The sequence below is a fragment of the Taudactylus pleione genome, unplaced genomic scaffold (genome assembly GCF_031769625.1).
Source record: "Taudactylus pleione unplaced genomic scaffold, aTauple2 ptg000005l, whole genome shotgun sequence".
NCBI lineage: Eukaryota > Metazoa > Chordata > Amphibia > Anura > Myobatrachidae > Taudactylus > Taudactylus pleione.
Genome location: NW_028284408.1, coordinates 11995001 through 12022585, shown reverse-complemented (window position 1 = coordinate 12022585; position 27585 = coordinate 11995001). Strand labels below are relative to the sequence as shown.

Genomic DNA, 27585 nt, shown 5'->3' with positions numbered 1-27585 from the left:
GCTTTAGCTCCCAGGATGCACTGGTCGTCCTCCACATATACCCCAGCCACAGGCAGACAGTTTTTCGTTTGGTGCCGGCAGGACCGGTCACACCTTTATTTTCGTTTATCTGGGCAAGCAGCAAGGCGTCCTAATGGGTGCCTGTGCTGCTGCTCCAGCTACATCCGCCGACGCCGCAACACCCACGAGTGGTACAGCGGGCACCAGCAGGGCTCCGCTAGGCGCTCCACTGGGGACCCAGGGCTGCAGCCGGACAGACGGAGAAGAACTGGTAAGTTCTTACCTCTGGCGGTGGAGACCTGCTGGAGGACGCTGCAGTGGGGCGACTGATACGTCCTCTCCCCCACTAGACCACCGGGGCAGTTAAAAGCTGGCGTCCGGGACCATGTAGAGGCCAGCAGCATCCAGCGGTTGATGCAGCAACGGGGTGGTAGGATTTCCCCCAGCCGCCCCAGCCCAGAGCGCGATCCCCCACAAGAGGTTTCCTGCCTCTGAGCTGCTCCTCCACAGCTTCCTTCCTATATGAGACGCTCAGCAGCCATTAATCAGGACTTTGCTGAAGCTACAAGTCTCAGGAGATTCGGGTCCATTCTCCCTGTTTACCTCTCCCTGGGGTCAGGTTATACAGCGCACAAATCCTACAAGCCCTTTGAGACTTGAGTAGTTGATTTAGTGCCCATTATAAGTATATTTATATGCACTGTATAATATCTATCCCTGCTGCTCTTATTCAAACACTCAACTTCCAGGTGTGTAGGGGTTCATTATTACTTCACATTTACTTGTATTTATGGAGGGTGTCACTTTTTCATTACTAGCCATACACTGATTGTGTGCTGCTGGCTGGTTATTACTATGTTTTCTAATGGTAAACAGGAGCCTGAGGCCGCTGTGCTGGTTACTTGCAGATCCTGTTCAGCGAACTTGTCCCCTCAGGATCGTGCAGGATGGTCTGTGTGTTATTTGTTATGTACCACCTCCCCAGTCCACCGTACCAGCCCCTGTCCCTTTCCAGGAGCCACCTTGGGTGTCCTCCTTATCCCAGGTTATGACGCAGCTAGTGGACCGCTTATCAGCCCCCATGCTGCCTCCCACCATGGGGAACCCACAGCTATTACAGCCTACTATGTCGGTACCCCCTTTGCATCCTCCTTGGATGGATGTTTATGCCCACTCAGTTCAGAATATGGCTCAAACGTCTGCCTATCAGCAAAAGGCGGACAGACATTTAGCCACCAAAGCACATAGGCGGACTGTATCATCCTTTCAGTCCATCCAGCTTTCGGATTCTGACGCATCATCTGGGGAGGCAGATGATGCACAGTTTTCTCTCTCCGGGTCGCACTCGGGTGAGGTGGAACCGCCATTCAACAGTGGATGTCCCTTCTATAGTGAGGGCAGCTAAATCGATCCTGAATATAGAGGATGATGAACCGGCCCCTAAGCCGAAAACCCGTTGTTTAAACGTCAAAAATAATTCCCTCAATCGGAACAGCTCACTGAGCTCATGGGGGAAGCTTGGAGTACTCCTGGCAATCGGTTCCCAAAAGACTAGCATCTTTTTACCCTCTCCCTAGTAGTGAGTGTACTAAGTGGGAAGTCCCTCCTACTGTTGATTCGCATGTGGTACGCTGAGTCAGAAGTTCTACGCTGCCTTTATCGTCTACATCATTTCTTAAGGATGCCACGTATAGAAAGCTGGAAACTTGTATCAAGTCAATCTACTCGCTTTCTGGCACTATCACTAGGCCGGCTATGGCCATGGGCTGGGTGGCTAATGCTATCGAAGGATGGGCAGAGGCACTGGAAGAGAGCCTGCCATCAGATACTACCATGGAACAACTGGCCTACATCTCCCATATTCAGGAAGCGGGCTCTTATTTGGGAGAAGCTGCATTGGATACTGGACTTCTTGCCTCTAAGGCATCTGCGACCTTGGTAGTCACCCACCGGTTCCTTTGGCTACAGTCCTGGAAGGCGGACATGGGATCCAAGAAGGCACTGGAATCCTTACCCTTCTCTGGAGACAGGCTGTTCAGCGCAGAGTTGGACGAAATTGTGGCTACCGTGGCACCCTAAAATCTGCCTTTCTGTCATCAGCAGCTGCCCCTAAGCCTAGGCTGTCCTCTTCTTGGTCCTTTTGCCTTCAGGGTAAGGCAAGAGGACAGTCCTTTCCCAGGCAGTCTAGTTCTCAATAAACCTCCAAGCCGAGATCCATGCAGTCTTGGTCGGCCAGGCGTCCAGCTTCCAAGTCTGATGACAAAGCCTTCACCTGATGGGGCGGGCCTCCTCCTGTGGAATCCCAGGGTGGGAGGCCGACTTCTTCAATTTTTTTACTCTTAGCGTCAAACAACAACAGATGCCTTGGTCCGAGAAGTGGTCTCTCAAGGGTATGTCCTCACCTGCCTGAGGCGTCCTCCCCAGCAATTTTTTTTCTAAAGGTCCCCCATCCGACCCTATCAAGGCCCTGGCCATTCACTCATTGCTGAGTTCAGGTGTGATAATACCAGTGCCTTTGGCTCATAGAGGAGCTGGTTTTTATTCCAATCTCTTTTTGATTCAGAAGCCTAATGGGTCTCATCAGGCCTATTCTGTATCTCAAACCCATCAACAAATTTATCCGAGTGCCCAAATTATGCATGGAAACTCTGCGATCAATTGTCCTGGCATTGGAGCCTGGGGATTTCATTGTTTCTCTGGACATTAGGGTTGCATACCTGCATGTACCTATTACTCCAACCCACCAGCGGTTCTTACTGTTTGCTATTCTGCAGCAACATTACCAGTTTTGGATGCTGCCCTTTGGTCTGTCAACAGTCCCCCGGGTCTTTACCAAAATAATGGCAGTTATGGCGCATTCAGTATGATTTACTGGCGGCCACATGGGCGGTGGTCCTAATCCCGACAGCGGCAGCCCGACAGAGAAGGAAATCCTGATCGTCCTTAGGGTTAGTGTAACTGACCTAATTCCCCACCTTCAGGGGTGCCTAACTCTAACCCCCATCTAAGTGCCTAAACCTAACCCCCCTGTCCCCGCAGTCTAACCCTATATCTCCCAGGGGGAGGGGGGGTGCCTAACCCTAAGCTCCCCCCAGGGGTGCCTAACACTAACCCCCCCCTTCCCCTAGCCTAACCCTAACCTAACCCTAACCTCCCAGGGGGGTGCCTAACACGAAGTCCCCCCCCACCCGGGAGCCCCTAACCTAAACGCGGCTGTCCACCATCGGCGCCCAGCTTACCTTCGATAGGTAAGCCGGGTGTCAGGCTCCCTGCGACAGATTTCGACACCTGTCATTTGTACCTTGCTGGTATTAAGCAGTCGGGAAGCCGGTGGTCGGCATTGCGACCGCTGGCTTCCCGACTGCTTCCCGTTATGGCAGCCCACCTCAGGCGCCAGGGAGTCAGAATTCTGCCATACCTAGACAACCTCTTAATCTTGGCACACTCTCACCGGTTGTGTTCCAACGCAATCTCCAGCTGACCATGAACCTCCTGCAAACACATGGCTGGCTCATCAATTGGAAAAAGTCCTCCCTATCTCCGACACAGTGAATGGTACATCTGGGGGCACTCCTGGATTCTCAAATACAGAGGATCTTTATGCTAGCGGACCAAATTTGGACACTACACTTGCGTGTGCGCAACTTGCTCCACAATCGGAGGGTATCCATTCACTCAGCAATGCAGATCCTGGGGTCCATAGTGTCCACCTTTGATATGGTGGAATACTCCCAAGTTACACTCCAGGCCCCTTCAACAACTGTTTATCTCCTGGTGGAACGGGCAGTATAATCTGCTTCGGTCCCAGACGATCCTCCTCTCTCCAGACGTTCGGCTTTCCCTCTCATGGTGGCTACAGACATCACATCTGGACAAGGGTTGCCCCTTCTGGATACCAAATTGGGAACTTCTTACTACAGATGCCAGTCTTCGCAGATGGGGCACGGTATTCGGTCATCATACCTTTCAGGGATGGTGGACAATCCAGGAAAATCGCCTGCCCATAAACATTCTGGAGCTGCGAGCAGTGTACAGAGCGCTCACTCTGACACAAGTTCTGCTCTGGGGCAAGCCGTTCCAAATCCAGTCCGACAACGTAACTGCGGTTCCCTACCTCAACCATCAGGGAGGCACTCTTAAGTCGGCAGCCATGCGGGAAGTAGCACACATCCTGGTCTGGGCCGAATGTTATCTCCCGGCAATCTTGGCTGTGTTTATCCCCGGAGTCCTCAACTCTGTAGCGGACTTCCTAAGCCATCAGGACATACACGCTGGAGAGTGGGCTCTCCACCCGGATGTCTTTCAACTCGTAGTGGACAAATGGGGCCTGCCAGACGTAGACTTCATGGCCTTCGTGGATGCTCTGGCAGTAAGGCGGGACTTCAGTCTCGCATACCTCTTTTGTCTGATCTCCCTCTTCCCGAGTGTTCTCTGAAAGTTCAAACAAAAAGGCGGCACGGTGATACTAATAGTCCCAGCCTGGCCCCCCTCGACATTGGTTCACCGACCTACGGAGTCTCTCCATAGACACTCCATTTCCACTTCCTCTACGGCAGGATCTACTAGCACAGGGTCCTTGCCTGTACCCGGACCTTCCCTTGTCTGTCTTTGATGGCGTGGCTCTTGAGTTATCCCTCTTAAGAGCCAAGGGTTTCTCTTGCTCTGTGGTCCAGACGATGCAAAGGACGCATCTATTACAGAGTTTGGCACTCTTACTTCCAATGGTGCTCCCCCAGAGGCTATGACCCTACAGTTTGTAGGGTCTCCTGGGTGCTTGCCTTTCTCCAGGCTGGGTTAGACCTCGGCCTCCGCCTGGCCTCCCTTAGAGTTCAGGTTTCTGCTCTGTCAATCTGGTTCCAGCGAACGATCGCTCCCCTGCCTGATGTTAGAACATTCTTTCAGGGTGTTCTCTGCCTTAAACCTCCTTTTGTCCCTCTGGTGGCTCAGTGGGATTTGTCCTTGGTTCTCCGGACTCTACAGGCTCCTCCGTTTGAACCTCTGGACTCAGTAGACCTCAAGTGGCTGACGCCAAAGACGCTCTTTCTCCTCGCTATCTCCTGCCCACAGGGTATCTGATTTGGCAGTGCTCTCCTGTAGCTCCCCATTCTTGATCTTTCATCCGGACAGAGCTGTCCTCCGTACCTGGGCTTTGTACCTCCCTAAAGTGGTCTCCCGATTCCATTTGAATGAAGAGATTGTGGTTCCGGCCTTCCGGTCCTCGGATCCTTCTGCAGGTGAAGCCTCCTTGGATGTGGTTTGTGCTCTTCGGATTTATGTGGATCGTACTAAATCCTTTAGGAAATCAGATTGTCTCTTTGTGTTGTATGGCTTTCACAAGCAAGGCTGGCCAGCTAACAAACCGACTCTGGCACGATGGCTCCGCATGTCAACATGCAAGCTAATCTTCCTGTTCCAAACAGGGTTTACAGCACATTCTACTCAGTCTGGGGGACCATCGTGGGCGGTTCGACGTGGCGCTTCTGCTGAACAATTGTGCAAGGCGGCCACATGGTCTTTGGTCCACACCTTTCTCAGTTTCTATGCCTTTGATACCTTTGCCTCTCAAGATGCTTCCTTTGGGTGTCAGATTATCCTTTCAGCTCAGGAGCATCTCGACCCTTAGGAGAAACTGCTATGGACCCTGAAGAAGAAATTATGGGTTATGGTAGAGTTACCTTTGTGAACTATATAAGTCTATAGGATCAACAGAGCGCCCACCTTGACGCAGTATAATGTTCGTCCTTCTCCTCTTTCCTGCTCCTGCCTTGGGCTTGTTTACAAAACTGTCTGCCTGGGAGTGGGGTATTTGTGGAGGAGGACCAGTGCATTCTGGGAGCTAAAGCTTTAACTGTTTGGTGCCCGGATCTCTCCAACCACACACCCCATGGTATCTATCCCTGTGGATCCTATGGACTTCGAAGAAATAGAGTTAACAAAGGTAAGTCTACCATAATTCTTAATTTAGAAGACCTTGTTGGTATTTAAAATGTTGTACACAGCTGAACATATTGTAACACCTTAACCTACTATTGTACTAGAACATTAATGGCCACATTGGTAAAACTCTAAATTTAGTTTCAAATAATGACCTTCCTTTAATAAACAGGCTCCTGACTTTAAATTGTTCCATTTTGGAATTTTCTAGACTGATTTGTGTGCATGTAATTTGTATAAATATAATATAGACGTCTGTGTCATTTTTATACATAACGCATGTATATGAAGTTAGGATGACATTACAGATGTTTACATGATTGGATTATGTTCCATAATTGGAATACCACTGTGTGCTGCCTTTAGAAAGTTTGAGGAAAAATTTGCATGTTAATCTATAGTGAAAAATGTCATGTCAATGTGATATAAATATTGTAGGATATAATACATTGTGATGAAGGAATTAGGCAGTGGGATTTTGGTAAAACAATTATTTTCAAACTTGACTGCCTTTTTGTCAGATCTATCACTTGGAAAACAAGGAACAGCTAATCTGGATCACCATTCCAACATCATTTTTAAACTAGTTGCCAATTGTTATTGATGTGTACATTCAATTAAGAAAAATTAGTCCATTCTGATGTTGATGTTTGGGGTGTTTGTAACATGCAAGTAATTACAAATGTTAAGCTTACTTTTTTGTGTTTTTCTATTTTTCTCTATTTCCCTTCTAATTTTCAGGTTCATCGAGTTGTGAACTGGTAAGCATCTTCTTGCTTTGTACTTTTTTATTATGAAACACAAGATCTCATATTACTTAGTCTTTTGTTATTGATACCTAGATTTGTAGATGTAAGATTCACACACAATGTATATAACAATAATAAAAAAAAATAATATATATATGTATGTATGTTTGTTCGTGTGTGTATGTATATATGTGTGTGTGTGTAATATATATATATATTATTATATGCGCACGAGTAGAGCCTGCACACACTGAACAGAGATTACTGCATATGCCTGGGGTGAACATCCATAGGTCAAAAAATGAACCCAGTAATATAGCACAAATAGCTAGGATTCACTCACCAGGGCTTGTAGTAAAAAAAAGTCAGGCTTTTATTCCATCATGATTATAGTTTCAGGTACATGTTATGTCGACGTTTTAACCGCTAAAGCGTGGTCTTCTTCAGGACACCACCGGTCCCCTGTTTATACCACTACCAATAACCACCTGAATAGGCTCCCCCCCATTGCCCTTCCGCGACCCATTCTTGATAAGTCTTTGCCGACTGAAACGTCGAACAAACACACTTGTGTAAAGAGTCTTTTTGATCTCAAGTCCCGAGAGTGCTAAGGTGGTTCCATACATCGGATTGTACCAGGGCAAGTATATGTTCTAAACAAATACAACACACAAATCATTGAAACGTTGGCAATTCAGCTTGCCTGTGTTACCATCATGGCAATGTTACATACAGCATCACTCATCAAGTTGGCTTACGGAGGCCACCGGCTAATGTAGAGTATATGCACTGTTATGCATTGTTATAATATATATATATATATATATATATATATATATATATATATATATATTATAGTTGGCCGACTAGACAAATTATTGCAATATTGTGGAACGAACTTTCCCTGTATTTAAAGGAGTGCCAAGTTTGATAAATCTATATACATATATAAAAATATCATACAGTGAGTGATATTCTTGTTATGACTCGTTACTAATCTAAAATGCTGCTCCATCCAATCCGCTCCTTTTTCATTTTTCAAACACATGACAGATGACAGGAGCTGATTGGTTGGAGCACCATTTAAGAATAGTAACGAGTGATAACAAGAATATATCTGGGCCTAAATGCAGCGCCCTATTAGATGGCACCGTACATGACAGCAGGAGTGGTGGTGGCGGTGGGGAATTACTTTATTTGGTGTGTCGTAGCACATTTCATGAAGTGTGCAAAGAATTTATTATAACTGTATCAAGAATACAAGCATTTTGTTTACAACTATTTTGGTTAAAATACTGATAATATGTATTGTGTATTAGATCATCCTGCATTTAACAATTAGTAGTTATGTTTTTTCTTATGCTGGTAGTGAAATAAATATATAAAAGTAAACCAGCAAGTTTTAAATGTAAATACTGAGATGAATAAGTAAACAATGTCCTACCTCAGCATATGTGCTATATAATCTAGAACGATGTGTAAAACTTATTTACTAGCTCCGCAGTGTTGATGGCTAACAGCTTGCCTCCTTTTATTTTCCTTACTGCAGTCCACAAACCAGCAGAAAACGTCAAAATACAGGTACTTCGTTTTGTTTGTTTTTTATTGAACGTTGTATAAAAAGCATATGAATGACAAAATGTCTTCAATACTTCATCTGTAATGCTGGGCATACACGGCCAGATAAAATGCCTGTCAGACCGACAGACATTTTATCTGGCCGGCTGCCAGCCGCAGATGTCGCCGGCATACACTGTGAGATTTCTCTCGCAGTGTATTCGGCAGACATCCGCGCTCCGCCCCGGGGGAGGAGACATTTCCCTGTTCCTTCCGTAGGAAGGAACACAGGAAATGTCTGTCTGTCAGGCCGCACTGGGCATACACTGCCCGATGCGGCCGACAGTTTACTGGTAAATATCGCATCGGACGGGCATGCTGGACAATCCTGCATGCCCGACCGAGCAATATTTAACCCTCGGTCGCCCGCACACACGCTACAATTATCGGGGCGATTCGCCGATATCAGGCGGATCGCCCAGATAATTGTAGCGTGTATGGCCAGCATTACTCACTTAGAGCATATGTATCAATTGACACAATAAGACACAATAGTGAACCTTGCTCTTTAATTGCTAACCAGTACATACAAGACTTTACATTCAGTGTAGAGGGAACTTTTTATTCATGTAAAAATCCTACATATACATTAGCAAGGCTTTAATAAATATTGGACATTTAAATGTTTTTTTTTCTATTTGAATCGTCAGTATGAATATAGCGACCTGTGGAAAAATCCTGTGTCCTTAAGTGTGTGAATAAGGCACTAATGGCCTCATTTACTAACAAGTTTTATCACCAAAACAAGTGATAAATTTCACTGTTAGAAAAATGACAGTTGGGAGCTGATTGGCTGGAGCACCATTTATCATACACGTTTTTGCTGATAAAACTCATTAGTAAATGGGGGCCTAGGAGCTTTATATTTAACAGATAAACTGATTTAAGTTAATGGTGTGTAACTGTTCTGGCGGCAGCAGTAAGGTCATAGTAAGGACAGATCTCTCACACAGTCCATGTAGCTGGTTAGTCTGTGTTGGGATGGTTTACTCATCAGGTGAATGCCTATAAATGTGATTGTGTCTATAGACTTTTGTGGGACAAAACGCAATATGGGAGGTTCTAGGTAAATTGCCTGATACTGATTTAAATAGATGATTTCTACATCTTTGTATGTCAGTACATACTATGTACAATTAACCATTCACATGTAATCTCTGTTTTGTTTATTTCTGTATTTCTTTTACTTGGAAATGCTGAATGCCATTAATTCTTTCACCTGTGATATTATTTATAACTATAGTTCCATGTCCTGTCGACCAGTTAATGTAATTTTATCAGGTGCTGCTTTTTTATTTGAAGATGATTTTACATGAATTATTTCTGGCTATTAGCTACACAAAAAGCATTAGTAGAGAGTCTTTGGACCCATTGTCCTAATCGGCTCCCCTTAGATGTACCACTCAGGTGTGGAGAAATTCTTTGTGTCTCATTCATGAGCTATTACTTTGATAGTATATGGAGAACTTTCAGCCCTATTCATGTAATGCAGTATTAATGCACAGGTCGTCAGTGGTATGGCAGAGGAGCAAACACATGGTTTGGAGTCCTAGCTCTGCATTGTCAGGCCCAGGCATTGTTTCCCTTCAGTGCTATCAAATCAACGGTCATTGCAGGGATACAAGGTCTAAGGCTTTAAGATAACGTTAGAGGAACTTCCATCTGTGTGCCGCATAGATTACGTAAATGATGATCAAAAGCGGCCTTTCAGATTAGCCAGTAGTAAGAAGCAGTCCATCTCTCAGCATGATCTGTAGATATATCTTTCCACCTTAAATCTCCAAATGACACTTCAATCTTCTTACTGAATCTAGATAGTATGTTTGTGAGCTAACCCAACATTCAAGTGTCTGTCACTGCATTAGAGAGCTTAGTGATGTCACTGATAAGTAATCACCTGATAAGATAACTTTGCGGATGTTGATTCAACCCATAAGATTGAATGCACTATAATTTCATATTATTTGCACTTAACATATTCTGAATTAAACTGTAACATAGAACCTGGTTTTTTGCACTTGTTTTCAACCCATCTTGAGTATCACAAAGCAAAATAGAAGACAATGATGTGACTGTAGAAGGCCTCATTGTCTTACCATTAGTAGCGTGTAATGTAATTGAAAATAATTAAACCAACATTACCATTGTATTAGTAATGTTCTTAATATACATTTGTGAATTCATAGAAAAATACCCTTAGGTTAAACAAATAAATATAGCAAGAATTTGAGGTTTTGCTCTGATGCACGTTGCATGACTGGCCACTAGTCTGCAGTGTTGCTCTACTTTATCTATTGTACCAGCTGCTGAAGTAACCCAACAATGCAGGGATTTCCATGCACTTTGTTTCAGTGGGTTATCTACAGCAGGAATGTGTACAACATATTTTTCTTTTTTTAAAGCATAATGAAGATTGCTTTTTAAAGGCAATAAATGCACACTGAAAATTGTCTAGCGCTTAGTTGTTTTATAGTTTCAGCATTTAGTTTGTCATAGAACGTGTATTGGAGTATCTCAAAGAAAGTATGTCCTCAAATTGTTTGTATTTGCATTTATAGAGCAAGTAAATTCACTATTAATCATTAAGCCTACAGTAATGTGCTCGTTCATCTTATTAGAACAATAAGTAGCAATAGGAAAAGTAAAGAAAGTATTCATATTAGAGTCTTGAGAAGGAGAACAAACATCTATATAATCCCATTTACCTGGCAGCCACGTGCTTCACCCACTGTAGGAATTATCATTATCATTTATTTATATGGTGCCACAAGTGTTCCGCAGCGCCCTACAAAGTACATAAACAAATAGGTTGACCAATGGCTTAAGTTGGGTACACATTGACTGATACATCGGTCGATCAATTGATCGGCCAATGTATCTGCTGCCCGTCGGGCAGTGTGTACCTGCGATATAAACAATATAAAATGGTCCCAAGCGCTCTTCTCTATGTACAGACCAATAAAAGATTTTTTTCTTTTTAATCTTAAAAAAGTATATTCAGAAAATCACATAGTCATATAGTCACTCTTCAGTCGTTCCAAAACTTCCTTATTCCCGTAGGTATTCCAATAAATTCTGTTTGTAAAATCTTCTGTAACCTGGTCTCTCTGATGACGAGGAATGTGGGTTCACACTTTAACCCCTTTGTACCGATGCACTCACATGTACATGCAACAAAACAGGGGAAAGCACATATAGTGTAAAACCATAACATTTGTATAAAACACAATCAATAAGACTCAATATAAATGGGCCCCTACCATCAATAACCTTTTTTGAAAGGCACAATTCCAAGCATACAGGGGTCTTAATGCTTCCCCTATTAAGCAATACCTTCCCAAGATCAATCTGGAAAATGGAGCCGTTTAAAATCCACACCAACGCGTTTCAACCACCATATGGTCTTTATCAAGGTGTAATGTGCATGTAATCCTCCATAGGCTCAAAGCAGTTTACACCATCTGAAGATGGTGTAAACCACCAGGACCAGACTCTGAAAAGCTTCGCTTTTTGGAATTTGATACATAGGGCTGTGATTATAGTCCCCATTGATAATAATGGGGACTGCGATAAGTAGTGCTACTTAGCACTCTGCAGGAGATTTATGCAAAATCTCCTGGATTGTGCTATTAGTACACAGCAACAATCCATAAAATTATGCAGAAACTGCAGTTTCTACAATATTTCACAAAAAAAAAAAACCTTGATACATAGGCTCCTTAATTACCGATTAATATTTCTATGCTAAACTTGGTACACCTTGGAACAGTCCCATTAGAAATTTCAGAATCAAACAACAGAATTAATGTTCCAAGACCAGCTCTAAAAAAGTGCAGTCAGAAGTGGCAAGTATACTCTGGCGTATCATCAAATTTCCATCTTGAGTGATTAAACTTTATTATAAAAAATGTAAGAAATAAAATGACTACTTTCTATGGTACTTATAACAGCCTTTAACTGTGAAGATGGTTTGTTATTTTTTTTCAGATACAATGCAGAAAATGATTATTTAAACTATTAGATACTCTGCATAACAAAGGGCCCTTACTACATGGTGTTTATGCCAATTGTGACCAGCGCGAGGCATGCAAAACCACACAGTGTGTCCCCATGTCTGCCTGTCAGGTTGTCTGTCACTGTAGTAGTGGAAAGCCACACGCATCAAGTCAGGCGGACTAGTACTGGGTTTGGTTGAGGAATTGGCGGAGGTGAGGAATGAGAGCTACACTAACCATTATTTTCATCGAACAGAGATTTCCCATTAATTTCATTTTCAACCTATTTCAAATGGGGTTCTACATGTAGTGCACATGCTGAAAACTAAATAATTAAAAAAATGGGGAAAGCTTGTCACATTTAGAAATGCAAATTTGTACAGCCGACATCACACACACAGTATTTTTGACACAAATGCATCACCAAGGGCCCTAAACCCTGTTTTCTATTCATTTGGCTTCATTAGTAACTGAAGACTCCCGCAGCCCTGTAAACTAGATTGTGTAGTATCAGGTATATTTCTGGTGTTCATTCATGTTTGGGCAGACCAGGTGCTATGTTTGAAGTCAGCCTGTCCTCAAAATGATGACACCATCCTATTCCACATTGAATGCACACCAAACACTTCTTTCCTTACACAGCGGCCTAATGTTTATTCCTTTAGAATGTAAGCTCTTACGAGCAGGGCCCTCTACTCTCTTGTGCTTACGAGCAGGAGAGAGATCTTTCGATCTCTATACCGCAGCCTCCAGCCAAACGTGAAAAACGTATACTAAATGCCGAGGGATATAACTCGCAGGGACAGCGGTTACTGCAACCACTGTCCCTGCGAGTTCCCCTCTTTACACAGCGGGGATATGGATCCTCAATAGCAGTGCTGCGATTTTTTTTATACATAGGCCATAGAAAAACTTTATAAAAAATATGAATTCTATTTGAGCATGTTTGCTTAGTGTCTGAGAACATTATTGCTAAGCAAACTGAATCATCCTTCTCTGATATGGGCAAGATAGATATACTTATATTCTGAAGCAGCAGAATCTATGGATAGCGTAATTCATTTTAATAAATATTACTGATCTGTGTTAAGTGTGCTATTATTGTACATTTGTATTTCATATTAACGTAAGAGATTCAAATGGCAGGATAGTGTTTGATATGATTAGTAAGCGCATATGGAAGGTTACCCATCTGTCACTGCATGTGATGGAGATGGGACAGATCATTCAGGTCTCTTCCTCTCCCCCTTCGTGCTAATCTCTTGAACCACTGGAAGGATTTCTCTACAGCATTGGTCTAGGAAGGTTTAAGCTGCCCATCCATTTAACGATGCGGGGGATGACGGCACGATTACGACGCCGTTGTCTCCCACGGGGTGAACTGCCTACACTGAACGTTCAGACGTTCAGTGCGTGCAGATCAATCATCCCCAAACATGGCAACCTGACGGCAGTCGTCAGGTTGACCGTCATGTTCGGCGATGACTGATGTTAAAAACGACCAGCGGGCGCGCGCATCGCTGTTCGTTTTTAACCTTTTGCTGCCCGATTTGCGGGCGATTACCTAGCGATGGAGCGATAACGACGGTCGTTATCGCTAGGTTTAATCGCCTAGTGGATGGGCAGCATTAGGTGTATGAACCATTCAAAAGGGAGCTGAGCAGTGACGATTTTAGTGAAGCAGGTGACAGAAACATATCTTGCACCAAGCTACTGTATAAAAGCTGGCCAGGGTGCTGAAACAGCAAGAGAGCATCTGAAACCGAAGGTTGAAATGAAGCAAGTCACAGAAAAAAACTGTTGTGCTGTGTCAGTGACTGCTACGGCATGGGAGAGGGCTGCGCTCCGATATGCTGCCTGAGACAGTGCTGCTCCATGGTACCCATCTGCTGCCAATTCCTAGAAAGTGCCAATCAGAGAGAGCAATGCAGTTGCGCTTAGCAGCAGCCTAGAGAAGGGAGTCTTGTTTTATAATATATTTTATTTGTGTAATTACTGTATGTGCTTTGAGGCTTTATGCTTTGTTTCTTTTATTATTATTATTATTATTAGTATAATTCATTATGTGGTAAAAACAATGAGTTAATTGACTAGACAAGCTGTGATTATGTAGTACAGTGGGTTAAAATAACGTCTTTTGGTTTACTCGTGCTCATTTATTATTGTCATTTCTACTATTACCATAAAGGCATGATTGGTACCAAACAGAATCTCACGTCATCATCACAGTAATGATCAAGAATGTCCAGAAGGAAGAAGTCCACATACAGTTTGCTGAGAGACAGGTAAGACCCTTTTATGTGATTATATACGAATGGGTAACCATGACTGCTCTATTCCCCTTTTTCAATCACCAGGCCACTTTTTCATGTCCACGATTGTCTTGTGTTTTTCCTTAGTCCACATCTCTTACTTTGTTGTGGTCCCCCCCACCCTGTGGGTGATGGAGCCTCTTTTTTGTACAGTACAATGTAATAAATCTCTTTTTTACATAAGGAAATTCATGTGAAATGAGGGGAGAACAATCCTCTTCCATGAATCATCCCAAAGTTACTTTGGTAAAAATAGTGGTGCACCCACAGAGCCAAAGATATATCAAAACGTGCTAAGAGACTTCTCCCACCTAAAGGGCTATAAATGTATACTTATGCAAGGAGGATAGAGGCCAAAGACAGCCGATACTTATGTACTATATGCTATTGTGCTCCATGGTACCCATCTGCTGCCAATTCCTAGGAAGAGGGATATAGCTGGAGGTCGGAAAGTCAGCACTGTATGTGTGTGTGTATGTATGTATATATATATATATATATATATATATATAATATAGAGAGAGAGAGAGAGAGAATGTGACTTAAGGGTCAGAGCTGTGATTCTCTGGTGTTCTGGTATTTCTTCCCTAACCATAATCCCTCCCCCTAACCCTCTCTCTAGTGCCTCCTCCCCGCAGCCTAACCTTAATCTCCCCCCCCACATGCTAAGTCGACATTCTGACGGTGTGAACTTTTCACCTATTTACATTTTAACAATGTCTACATAACTGTCGACATTGTTGACCTTTTGACAACATCTTAGTTCAAACTGCTGAAGTGCATTGTTGGAGACATTAGCCACAATTAGCCGCAATTTTGCGAAAAGTTTTCATTGTGCAAATCTATTGTCGAAGTTTTCACACTTGTGAATTCTCCTTAGACAAAAATCTGGTGAAAAGTTTTCACCATCTCAAACCAGGTGAAAAGTTGTGAAAAATCCCTATTTTTGGCTAAAAATATGGGGACTTTGTTCAGAACCCCTTGGACACCTCCCCAATAATTACGTAATTTTTGGGGTGAAAATTTTAAAAGTGTTGGAGAATGTGTTTTAAGTAAGTAGGTCTAGTATTTTGGGGGGCTGTATGCATGGGATTTGTCTTTAAAACATTGCAGGTGTTGGACTCAAAATTTTTTTTAATGTAGAATGGAAAAAAGGTAAAAACCCAAGCGCTTCAAGAGCTGAATGACACATCCTGGTTCAACAAAGCTGAGTGGGATAGTCAGTCCCAACGAAAGAAAGAACAACAATATATATAAAAAAGCAGCTTAAGAACCAGGGGGTGAATTCAATTGACATATTCAATTAATACTTGGTTCGTATCTAATATGAGTTTTTGATTTACTGAAATGTATAATATAGTAGCAAATGATCAATCACATTCAATTTAAAAAAAAACACATATATCACAAAGTGTATACAATAACACATTTGAATAATACTCCTCTAACTACAGCGTAGTGACCCGCACATCTGATTTCCAGCCAACAGTCTAGTTATTTTGGTTTATCTGGTATTGTATACCTTTTGTTTAAAAAGTTTGAAGTTCGAATTACACTTGCCACCAAGATATAAGGAGCTTTATGTGGATATTTCTCCTAGTAATTGGGGGCTTCAGAGTGTTGATGTTAGACCCAGGGAGCCAACAGTGGGAGTGTATGGGCAGATACACGGAGGTCACGATGTAGTAGCTCTACCCCACTATGTGTGGAGCTTGGATCTCCGTATAATGGCTTCTTCTGACAGCAACAGAATACACACAGTTCCAAGCGGTATTCTCTATTTATAGCTTGGATCTTTAATGCCATGGTAGTTGAATTTAATTAGCGGGCAGTGGAAGAAATGTGAGTGAGAGGAGCCTGGTTCTTTCCTTAGCGGCTTAGCCCGACAGTTAGTATCTGCTCTGTGAATGGCTCTATCCAGATGAAAAGGGAAGAAAAATCCTAGTTATCTTGGATTGTGGGCGTTGAAGAAATTGGCGTCCAGACAGTGAGCAGGTGTCCGGTCAGTGAGGAGTAGTATTTGGGAGATCACCTTTATTATTTACTGTATACCCATTTTAATGTACGCTAATTTGACTGCAGTATTTATTTTGGCTCTAAAAATAGCTTTTTATAATTTTTCCACTGTTATACAAATATGTATATAACAGCCATTTGACACAATTTAAGAACCCCAAATACTTTTATTAGGGCCACTAACACTTCTAAATAGATTTCCTATGTTAGTTAGACTTTTTAGGGGGTACAGACAGATTTCACCAAAATGTGCCGTACTTTTTGCAGGTTACTCCACGAACAGTTTTTGGGCGAATGCGTTTTTGCGCCTTTTGTGATAGGTTAGTGCGAAAAACAGTACCGCGCATAGATAAAAGATGCAAAAATATCGCACCAAAACACGCGATGTGTGCGAAAACTGCACTGACGTTAAGGTTATAGCTTTATTGCGTGTAATTAAATCCTCCCTTAGTCTGTGCCTTGTCCCCTGAAGGTGGAAGATCTGATTTAAGAAGTTTTTAAGTTCTCCAGAGAATTTGTATAACAGTTGTATGTAGGATATATTAGATTTGCTACTTAGACTGTTTGGGACTATATTGCACATTAAAAAAAGAATAACTTACAAAGGTGTGCTAACACTTATAAACATACATATTTTGCTAGGGGTTGCATGGATCTTTCAGTTGTTAATACTGTATGTCACGAAGAAATGGATTCTAGGGGAAAGTGCTGGTAAGCAAGTGGGGTGGGTGGGGGGTGTACAAACAAGATTATGTGTAAAACAAGTGGGGGATAGCGGGTATGCAAACAAAACCAGATTATGTGTAATCATGTTATAATGGCTTTATCAGATTTGTTTTTTAGGTGTTTAAACTTATAAATGGCGCTGTTTATGTATTCTAGTGGTACATTTTATTGAAGTGGCTATTCAGACATTTTATAACGGCATACACATAGCTGCCGGCAGACTGGGAATCCGGTACGCTGTACTGGACAGGATGGGAGGAAGAGCTGCAATGTTTTCATTGTGCTGATTTTAGAAATCATGCACCAAACAAACGTCCCATAATATAATTACATTGTTTGGCATTTTCCTATAGGGTTGATGGGTTAGTAGTTACATTAGTAGTAATTAAAATAGCACTGGGGGCATGTAAATACATTTGATAATTCTGTGCCTACTCAGTATAATCTGGAATTGGCAGTACTTTCTCCCTGTGGCTTGCTTCCAATAAAATGGAAACTGGGTTGTAAATAACACCCTCTCTAAATTTCATTGCTTGACTTGTCAGGACTTCATACATTATGTTGTAGAGACTGACATTCAGTCACACCATGATAAGCCTTGAATATGGGCTTCAGAAAAGTTATGAATTATTTTAGTAGAATACTTAAGTCTTTTTGAATAACCACAGTACTGGTGCTGTTTACATCCTAGTGATATAGAAAGAATGAGATGCCTATTAACTACAACATTGCTCATTCCGTGGTAAAATGAGCTACGTTTCAGTCGGCGGTGCATCGTCTGATATTGATTGCTGCCCTTAATGTCTTCACAAAACAGACGTGGAACAGTTGTCCTTTTAAGAGAGACCACCATAGAGCCATATAGTCGTGTGTCATTTTTTTATGGCCAGAAATAGAATATTCTCACTACTGCAACAATAAAATGGTAAGTGGGCAACCAAATAAAGAGAGCTCAAAACACATAATGTGCCCAATTCCAACAGCCATATTCATTGTGTGAGGAAAGCCTTGTACTGTTTCCTATAGAGAGGGATGCACTCCAAATCCTCCACTCCCGCGATACAGGTATTCAGAGATTAAGGTTAAATGATTGGTCTATTGAATGACAGGTTAATCTCGTTATTTAATTACAGGTATGTAAGTGTAGACATTAAACAACATGAGCAAGCCTCTTTTTAATTGGATCAGTCATTTTCTAGTTGTCAACAACTCCATGCAAAATTATCAGTGCTACATTTTGTGCAGTAATCGTTCTTAGACACCAGGATTAGTCCCCACAACTTCTCTCATCCACCCATCGCTGCGTTTCCTAGGGAAATTGTTCATGGAACAAAAGATATATATCTGCCCTCTGTTGTTTATATTTTACTAAAGGTTTATGTGATGTATTTAATGCACTCCATCTTACTCACCTCTGTGTTTAATTATAAAATGTATGATCATTGATTGTATGTCAGTTTGTACAGATTTGTCCTCATACACCATACAGTGTGACTGCGCCACTCAGAGAGGTGTAGCATCTCTTTCTTTGCACTTTGCATCCCAGAACATATACACGTAGATGAAACACAACAGAACTTGGCGTGAGAAAAAGCTGCGGCATCATAGCACTTCTTACACAGATTCAGGCTCAGTCGCGCACAGATATACAAATGTTGCGCATCAAATTGATCGGTGTAATCTAGCAAAGTAGTTTTTGTCTCTTCCAGTTGATATATTCATACAAATAAGATGAACATTTTGAGTGAGAAGGAGGCTTGGCCTGGCCTAGTCGTCAGGGACCTGGCACGCTGTAAGGCACTCTTTGGTGCGACTAAATCCATAGTGTTTGAGGACACATCTGTATGGTTTAGACACTTTTACTGTGCTGCTGGTATTTCTTCAGATTTATAAGTGTTCAAACAAACTACAGACATGCATACATTTGTTCATACCCTTCTATGAAAAACTGATAAAGGTAATTGTTATATTTAATAGAAATCAGACTATGAATTTGATTCAATGTAATATTTAAATAATAAAACAAATGAAAATGGCAGAAATGATGGGTCTCTTAACCTAATATTTTGTCGCTCAACCTTTAGAGGTAATTATTATTATTATCCTATTGATATGGCGCCACAAGGGTTCCGCAGCGCCTTACAAAGTACAGAACCAAATGAGCACAAAAGACAACAGTTATTAACAGTACAGACAATGCAGGACAAGTACATGATTTATAAACAATGCTGCATAACACCTAAATAAGCAGCAGGGTGTCAGTAATCAGTTTTAGGTGCCATTGTAAATGAAAGTAAAGGTAAGGCAAGAAGAAGCACTTGAGGAAAGAGGGCCCTGCTCGTGAGAGCTTACATTCTGAGGGGAGGGTCAGACAAACAGGGGTGACACAGATGGGGAGCATAGAGTAGTGGGTTAGGATGAGCGCTGGAAAGCATTGAGGAAGAAATGGGTCTTGAGGGCCCATTTGAAGATTAAGAGCCAGGAAGCCAAGTGATGGAGGAATTTTGCAGGAGCAATGGTGTCAGAGGGGTATAGCCAGGGTTTGGTGATGGCAAGGAGAATCAAGGCATTGCAGATTAAGTGCTCATGAACGGATACCAATTTATTATAGACAAAACTGGCTTTCCACAGGGAACAGGAGAGAGGGACAGAGTTAAGAGGCGAGAGGAGAATGAGATTATTAGGGTTGATGTAGTGTGGAGGTGATATTGATCTAGAGAAGGGGGATAAGGAGTGTGGGGCTATGTGGCTGGCTTCTGAATGAGGAAGGGTGATAGCAGGTGGTGGGTAAGGTGGAGGTTTAGTGTGGTGTGGGGGGGGAATCAAGAGATATCTGTAACTCTCAATGAGACTTCTGCACCTGCTAACAGGTAGTTTGGCCCACTCTTCCTGTGCAAACTGCTGCAGCTGTCTCAGGTTTGATGGTTGCTTTCTCCAGACCACATGTCTGGAGAAAACTCTTTCCATAGATATTCAATAAGATTCAGATCAGGGCTCATAGGAGGCCGTTTCAGATTAGTCCAATGTTTTTTGTTCTTATCCATTCTTGGGTGCTTGTAGTTGTGTGTTTTGGGTCATTATCCTGTAGGAGGACCCATGACCTGTGACTGAGACAGAGCTTACTGACACTGTACTTTTTTTTACTCCTGAATGCCTTGATAGCCTTGAGGTTTCATTGTCCCCTGAACAGATTCACGGCACCCTGTGCCAGATGCAGCAAAACAGACCCAAAACATAAGAGCCTCCTCCATGTTTCACAGTAGGTATGGTGTTCTCTTCTTAGAAAGCTTAATTTTTTCATCCGTGAACCGACTTGCCAAAAAGCTCCTGTTTTGACTCAAATGTCCTACGGACATTCTCCCATAAGCATTGTGGCTTGTCAATATGCATTTTACCATATTCCAGTCTGAGGCTTTTTATATTGATTGTTTCAAAACCATAGAGCCCATGTCGCTCGCAAAAGCTTTGGATGGTGTGATCAGACACTGACGTACCTTGACGTTTAGCTTGTATATCTTTTGAAGTTTTTCTTGGCTCCTTTTCTACCATTCTCACTATCCTTCTTTTTAATCTTGGAACAATTTTCCTCTTGCAGACGGTTGGCTACAGTCCCATGGAATTTAAACTTCTTGATGGTATTTGCAACTGTAGTCACAGGAACATCAAGCTGCTTGGAGATGGTTTTGTAGCCTTTACCGTTAACATGCTTTTCTTTCTGATCTCCTCAGACAATTCTCTCTATGTTCAGTGTGGTGCAAACAACGATTCCAAACAGCTGAGTGACTTCTTTTCTCAATTTAAATAGGCTGAATGACTTATTAGAAGTTTGAAGACGTGTGATGCTAATTCAAGAAAGCAAATAGTTTGAAGTATCACTATAATCCAGAGGTTCCCAAACTTTGTTGAATCACTGCGCCCTAGAGTATTAGCATTGTTTTCACGGCACCCCTAAGCTAAACATTTGTTATTGCGAAATCCTGAAAAAATGTAGTAAAGTTAAGTGAATTGTGCTTACCTGTCATCCCTTAGGTTCATTTATGTGGTTGTGAACAGGTTTGAGCTTCTGTTTGTCATTATTAACATTATATTGACCATAAATAATTTGATTTGGTGTGAACCACCAACCTGAGGCACCCCTGCAAGTGCCACGGCACACAGTTTGGGAACCACTGCTATAATCCAATGATTTATTATGTTTTCTAAGGGGTACCAACAAATGTGTCCAGGCTATATTAGAATATCTTTGGAGAGTAAGCAATAATTTATATATTTTCACAGTACCTTTACTTTATTCTATGACATAGAAAGGGCATGTAGATGGTGTTCACTGTAGCTTTTAATTAGGCAGGGCGTTGGTCCAGAATAATGGAACAGCTGCACGCGCTTGGGGCATGCCCTTGTGCATGGCATCTATTCACTTAGCGGTGAGTGTTCATCCACAACTCCCTCCGCAGGACAGCGTTTGAAGGGAGAGACACAGTGGTAGGTGAGGTGCAGCAGGCCCGCCGGCGTCAGTGTGTGTTCCGCGGGGTGCCCTGGCGCCTCCATAAGGGCAGGGTGCATTTTATCACATTAAAATCGTCAGGGTGCCGCGCCCTGCTGAAATAGTCTAACAGGAACACTACATGTAGATATACATTAGAGAATAGCTTTTAATTTAATAACTTTTCAGGATAATTGTCTCAATGAGCTGTAAGGGTACCAACAAATTTGTTTAATCTGTATAGTGAAAGTATTGCCGATCTATTGCTGAGGGAAGGTCATTTCTTACCATTTTATAAACTTTTTTTTTTACGAACTTATGGTTACAGGTTGTAATTTGCTGTATGATTAAAGTATGTAGTGGGAGAAAAATTAAGAGGTTAGCCGCGAAATATGCAAAATTAGACTTTAGAATTGAGGCATGTGTTGGGTGTTCTGCATGATTAGCTTGTAGCTAAGTGTAAAATGCTAATATATTCCAGGAGCCATCTATTATCACACAAACAGGCTCCCTAAGAAAGAACACCAGGCAATGTGATTAGAGAGAGTTTGGGCTGCAATTTAGGAGGCAAGAACATTGTTATGAAAACTGCTTATTCGTAGGAGTCGACAATTACAGAGTTATCTATTCCAACTTCAACAAGATGGGTTTTAAATCACCCCTGTATTACAGTTCACCTTTAACTATATTGCTAAAATTGTACGATTCTAAAATCGTGTTGGTGCACCTTTTATCTCCACCTACTCAACTTCCCAAGGGAAATGTTTGATTATTGATCAGCAAGCTGCATTATCTATTTTAATACACAGTGGATGACAACACTTTTTAGTGAACAAATTATTTATGAAGAACTAAATGATCACCTAAAATATTTTTCTTTGTAGTGCATGCTCAATGGACTATATGTAGCAGGGGTTCCCAAACTTTCTTGAATCACTGCACTTTTTTTTTTTTCTTTTTCAAGCCACCTCTTGGCCAAACAGTTCTTATTGAGAAATTCAGCAAAGATTATTAAATTAAGCAAATCGTTCTGTGGTGATGGACAGACTTGTGCTTCGGTTTGTCCCCATATTTCATGATAGACAAAGTCAGTGCTGGTGGCTGACCATCACATTGACATTTGATTTGGTCCTGGACCACTAATCCGTGGCGTTAGTGCTCTGCAGCACCCAGTTTGAGAACCACTGGACTATAGTTTATTTTCAATGAAATGAAATTATTAGGTCTTATACTTGCAGAAGATGTTGGAAATCAACATCTGTTAAAAGCATAGCCAAAGCCTTGTACATTGTCATCTATTAGAAGCAAGAACAAAGTGTGTTTCAAAGCTCCTTGCTGCAGCTTGGTGTGCTCACTCTCACTGCAAGTCATTATATTGTGCCAAGTGTTATTTCTTGTGAGCGCTGCAGGTAATGTTGGACTTGTCAGAGAGTGTGTAAGTAACCAGTGATGAGTGCTGATTTTATCCCACTACATCAACCAGTTCTTCCAACCACTGGTCTCCAAACAAAAAAGCCATTTAAGAGAGATCATCCAAATTCTACAAATATTGGAAAAAATTAAATGGAAGAGCACATACAAACTATGCACCAGTGACTTCCGATCACTGTACACATGCTTCCAGCACGACAAAGGATGCGAACATGTAATATTTTTCTTATCAACTTTGTACAAACTTCCAAACAGACAGATTAACTTCATTGTGGCCAGTGACGAACATAGAATATTCTCTGCAAGTACTGGCACCTTCTAATACTCCTAAACACCCGAAAATTATATGTAAAAAAGCAAAAAATTTGAAACAAGAACTCCAAGTTACTGTATATTCCACTTGAACAAGAAAGAAGTGAAATAGCAGGGAAATAATTCAATCAGTGCCTGAAATGCAAAGGATGCAGAAGCCTTGATGGGGAACATCTATCCACTGCACTGAACAACGTCATTCACAGACATATCGTGTAATTCACAGACATATCGTGTATAGATATATCTGCTCATCGTGCTCTGTGTATGGGTGGTCAACCAACAGCCCATACACTTGCTGCAGAGGGCACAGGGAGGGCGGCACGACTCTACCCCCTGCCCGTGGGACCTGCGGCCAGATGACAGATGATGGTTGTTCAGTGTGTATGAACAACCTTCATCTGCAGGTCAGTCGATCTGCATATATATCTTTTAAGTGTGTACCCAGCTTTAGTGTTTACGTTTTTGGACTATGGGGGGGAATTTATTTAGCTAATTGATCCCCTGGGGGCTTTTCAGTTAGTGCTGAAGTGTGGCCACTGTCAGCCCTTATCGGTGATTTTTTTTTCAGGAACGGGAAGCCTGCTACGAAAACACATATGTCCATGAACTTATGTGTATATGTCTGAAAACAGGTAATTTTTTCGGGCTTTAATTGAATTGTCCGAAGGCAAACAAATGTGGTAAGTCCCGTTTTATCCGCATGAAAATCGGGACTAATTGAATTCCCCTATAAGTGCTACACTTGCATTTACCAGAGTTTAAGAATATGATTTGAACTCCTAATAACTCCTTTGTGTATTAGGCCTAACCAAAACATTTCTAATTAAATTAGTCATGTTTGTTCATACTTCTGATTCATTATATAGTACATTCTGGTTTAAAATGTGTCCCCATTTGCCATTTCCAAATTAAATTTAATTATATATATATATATATATATATATATATATATATATATATATATACATATATACATATATACATACTGAACCCATTAAAGATATTGCATTCATAATTTTCAAATAGAAAAAAATTAGATCTGATTATATTGGATCACTCATCCAAAAATATAAAAATTTGCTAATACTGTATGATATGTATGCATCGGAGGGCTGACCTATTTAACCCAATAGGGAAGTAGTAGTAAATAAAGTAAAGCACAGCAGATAATCAGTGCCGCCTTATTTGCAGTAACGCGAGAATATGGGAATGCAGAGTTATCCTCCAGAGAAACTGCTAAGTGAGGCCAATCAAATAACCACACGGCTGTGTAGAGTATATGTCATACAAGATGATCTAATATGGAATGTTACATATTACATCCACAGGGGTCGAACATTGCATTGCAGGTTAACTTGGATAGAGGCCTGGTAATGCCATTCTAGCCTCCCGGCCTCCATTCTCCTAAGCATGCTTCATTCAGAGGAAGCCTCTATATTGCTCTTTTCAGAGCAGGACAGGGGTCTTGAAGGGCACCGTAGCACTCCAGGTCCTATGACCACCACACCACCTGCACCCTACATACAATTGCAACGCTTTGTAATGTATATAAAGGGTAATAATAGTGTGGAAATTCATCTCATATCATTTAAAAGACACCCGGTCTGGCGTGCATAGGAAAAGTTAACAAACAAATTTCAAATATCTTCATTTCTTATACGTTCCTGACAAACACAAATACAAAAAGTTCCCCTGATCCATTTTTAATGTTGAGTGTAAAAGTAGCAACATTACGATGGGGTTAATTCAATTAGGCGCGAGGTGGGTCCTGTGAGCCACTGCGAATTACATTTGCAATTCAATTCCAAACTCGCATTGATTTTTCAGAGGAAATTCACTGTTTTTTTGTGGGCACCCCGCTGTGTAGGTGAAAATGTAGGGTATATCTTTAAAGATAAATGTTGGGACACAGGGCCTGATTCTGATTTGAACTAATTTAGCATTGCTGCTGCGTCTTTTGACACAGCAACAATGCTAATATATGCAAAAGCAGCAGGAGGCGTCTGTAATAGATGACCCCTGCAGGTAATCCGCAGCTGCGTCCAAGGATACAGCCATCAGATCACTTGCTTGAACATCGGCCGACTGAGTAACCCTCAGGTTATGCAGGATGGCCAGTGGTTTCACGCTGCCGGGGTCAGGAAGTCTGCAAAGGAAGACACAGACCCTGGCCCGCCACATGTACCGCAAATTGTAATTTCTGATTCAATCTTACATTTCTCGGGTGAGTACATTCACACGATGGATGTTTCAAGAAACAGACTGGCTTTTGCAAACTCGCTCCTAATTGAATTGACCCCAATGTGTCAATTCCCGCTTGCTGCTATGTACACTGAACTACACAGAGAACATGATGAAGACAGTGGCCATCATGATGAGTAAGAAGTCAGGCCATTTGGAACCTAGAGGGACTAGTTTGGAGGCACAAGAGAAGAACCAGGCAGAGACTTGGCCATGGATTGTGAATGTGATGTAAATCCGGATACTGGGGTTCGTGTAGAGTTGGATGCATTTCCACTTTGGACATTAGAAGAAAAAGACGAATGTGTGAAAGTGCAGTTACATTAATATGTTTGGTCAGACGCATCTCTGGGTGCTTCTACCAGTATATAAATAGAGCATGTGCTAGGTTTCTATCTGGAGTAGTATAACTATACACCATGATAAAGCAGAGATAGTGTAGAGTTGGTCTTGACCGTATTAGAAGTAAGTGCAAAAGTTGCATTACCCTTTCTGTACGTACACAATTATGTAACATATAAACAAGGGAGAATACTGTCGGACAGTGTTATTAATGAATGCTAAATTCGTATTTACCATGCAGAGTATAATTAAATACAATCGCCTGTTTAAACTTTTAATTTGTTTTCATTTTTAAACTCAAATGTAATATTTTCCTACAGTAGGCCAAATGGAACTATAATGCAAATAGATGGCCACTACTTTAGAAAATATTGCAGCTATACTTATGAATTAAGTACATCAAAAAGGGCTAGCTAGTGCTGCTGATCATCATTGCATCTTCTCGCATCAGCTATCCAGCTCCCACAAGATATACACCTGCTGTGATAGGTACATGTATGTGTGTTTCTTGAGGTCTACCTTCGTCCCAATGGGATGGGTACAGGATGCCTGAGCTCGGGATAAGGGCGGTAAAAATCCCGATGCCGGCATCCTGACAGGGTTAGGATACCGACATCTGTTTGTAGGTATCCTAACCCTCCCCGGTGCCTGAAGCTAACCCTCCCCCAGTGCCTAACCTCCCCCTCCCCGCAACCTAAACATAACCCGGGATTCCGGCACCAGTATTCTAAGTGCCAGCATCCCCTGTGTTGCGATACTGAACGTATCCGTCCTAATTACTTGAACATGCCCTTACTATTACTGTACTATGTCTGTGCTTGCCCCTTCCCTCCCCCATTCTACCTCTCCAAGATTTGGTAATGGGTGTGAAATGCATATTATACACTTAATAAACAGAAAAAGGTTTAACTATTCATAAGTCCCACTATATATTTCAAAAGATGTGATTGTGCAGCGTGGGAAGAGAAGGAGTCCAGCCCCAACTTCTTGTCTGCTTAAAGGCCTGGAGCTGCGGATGAGGTGGAAACACTATCTGAGATGGCTGCAGGGAATAGATTATGGATAGAAATCAGTTTGCTAGATTAATAAGGGACATTTGTAGGATTTTGAAGGGGATGCGAGACAGGTCTATGCTTTTGAGGTTTGCAGGTTTTTTTCTTGTACTCTATTGTATCAAAATGACCTGCATTGGAGATATCAGGGGCTGAATTTGGGGATATCAGCATAATAATTTGTAGATTTGAAAAGAACCACTTAATCCAACCAAACCATATGTAAATACCTGAATTTGATATATTTATAATATAAACATGTTTAAATATATATTTAAATTGATCCTGCATTTTAATAAAAATATTAAAAGGCAAACGTCGCTATTTACTACAATCCGCATTTCAAATGTGAGATAATTTCACCCCCCCCGC

At 41.8% G+C, this 27585-nt stretch overlaps 1 protein-coding gene across 5 annotated transcripts in view; it reads left to right on the top strand.

Moving 5' to 3' along the window:
• Window positions 1–27585, top strand: part of SUGT1 (SGT1 assembly cochaperone of MIS12 kinetochore complex) — a 126665-nt gene that overhangs the window by 70990 nt on the left and 28090 nt on the right. For all 5 annotated transcript variants that reach the window (XM_088481965.1, XM_088481962.1, XM_088481867.1 and 2 more), the window contains exons 8-10: window positions 6676–6695; window positions 8233–8264; window positions 14484–14580. In XM_088481965.1, coding sequence (XP_088338091.1) covers window positions 6676–6695; window positions 8233–8264; window positions 14484–14580 — 149 coding nt within the window. The remainder of the gene's footprint in view (window positions 1–6675; window positions 6696–8232; window positions 8265–14483; window positions 14581–27585) is intronic.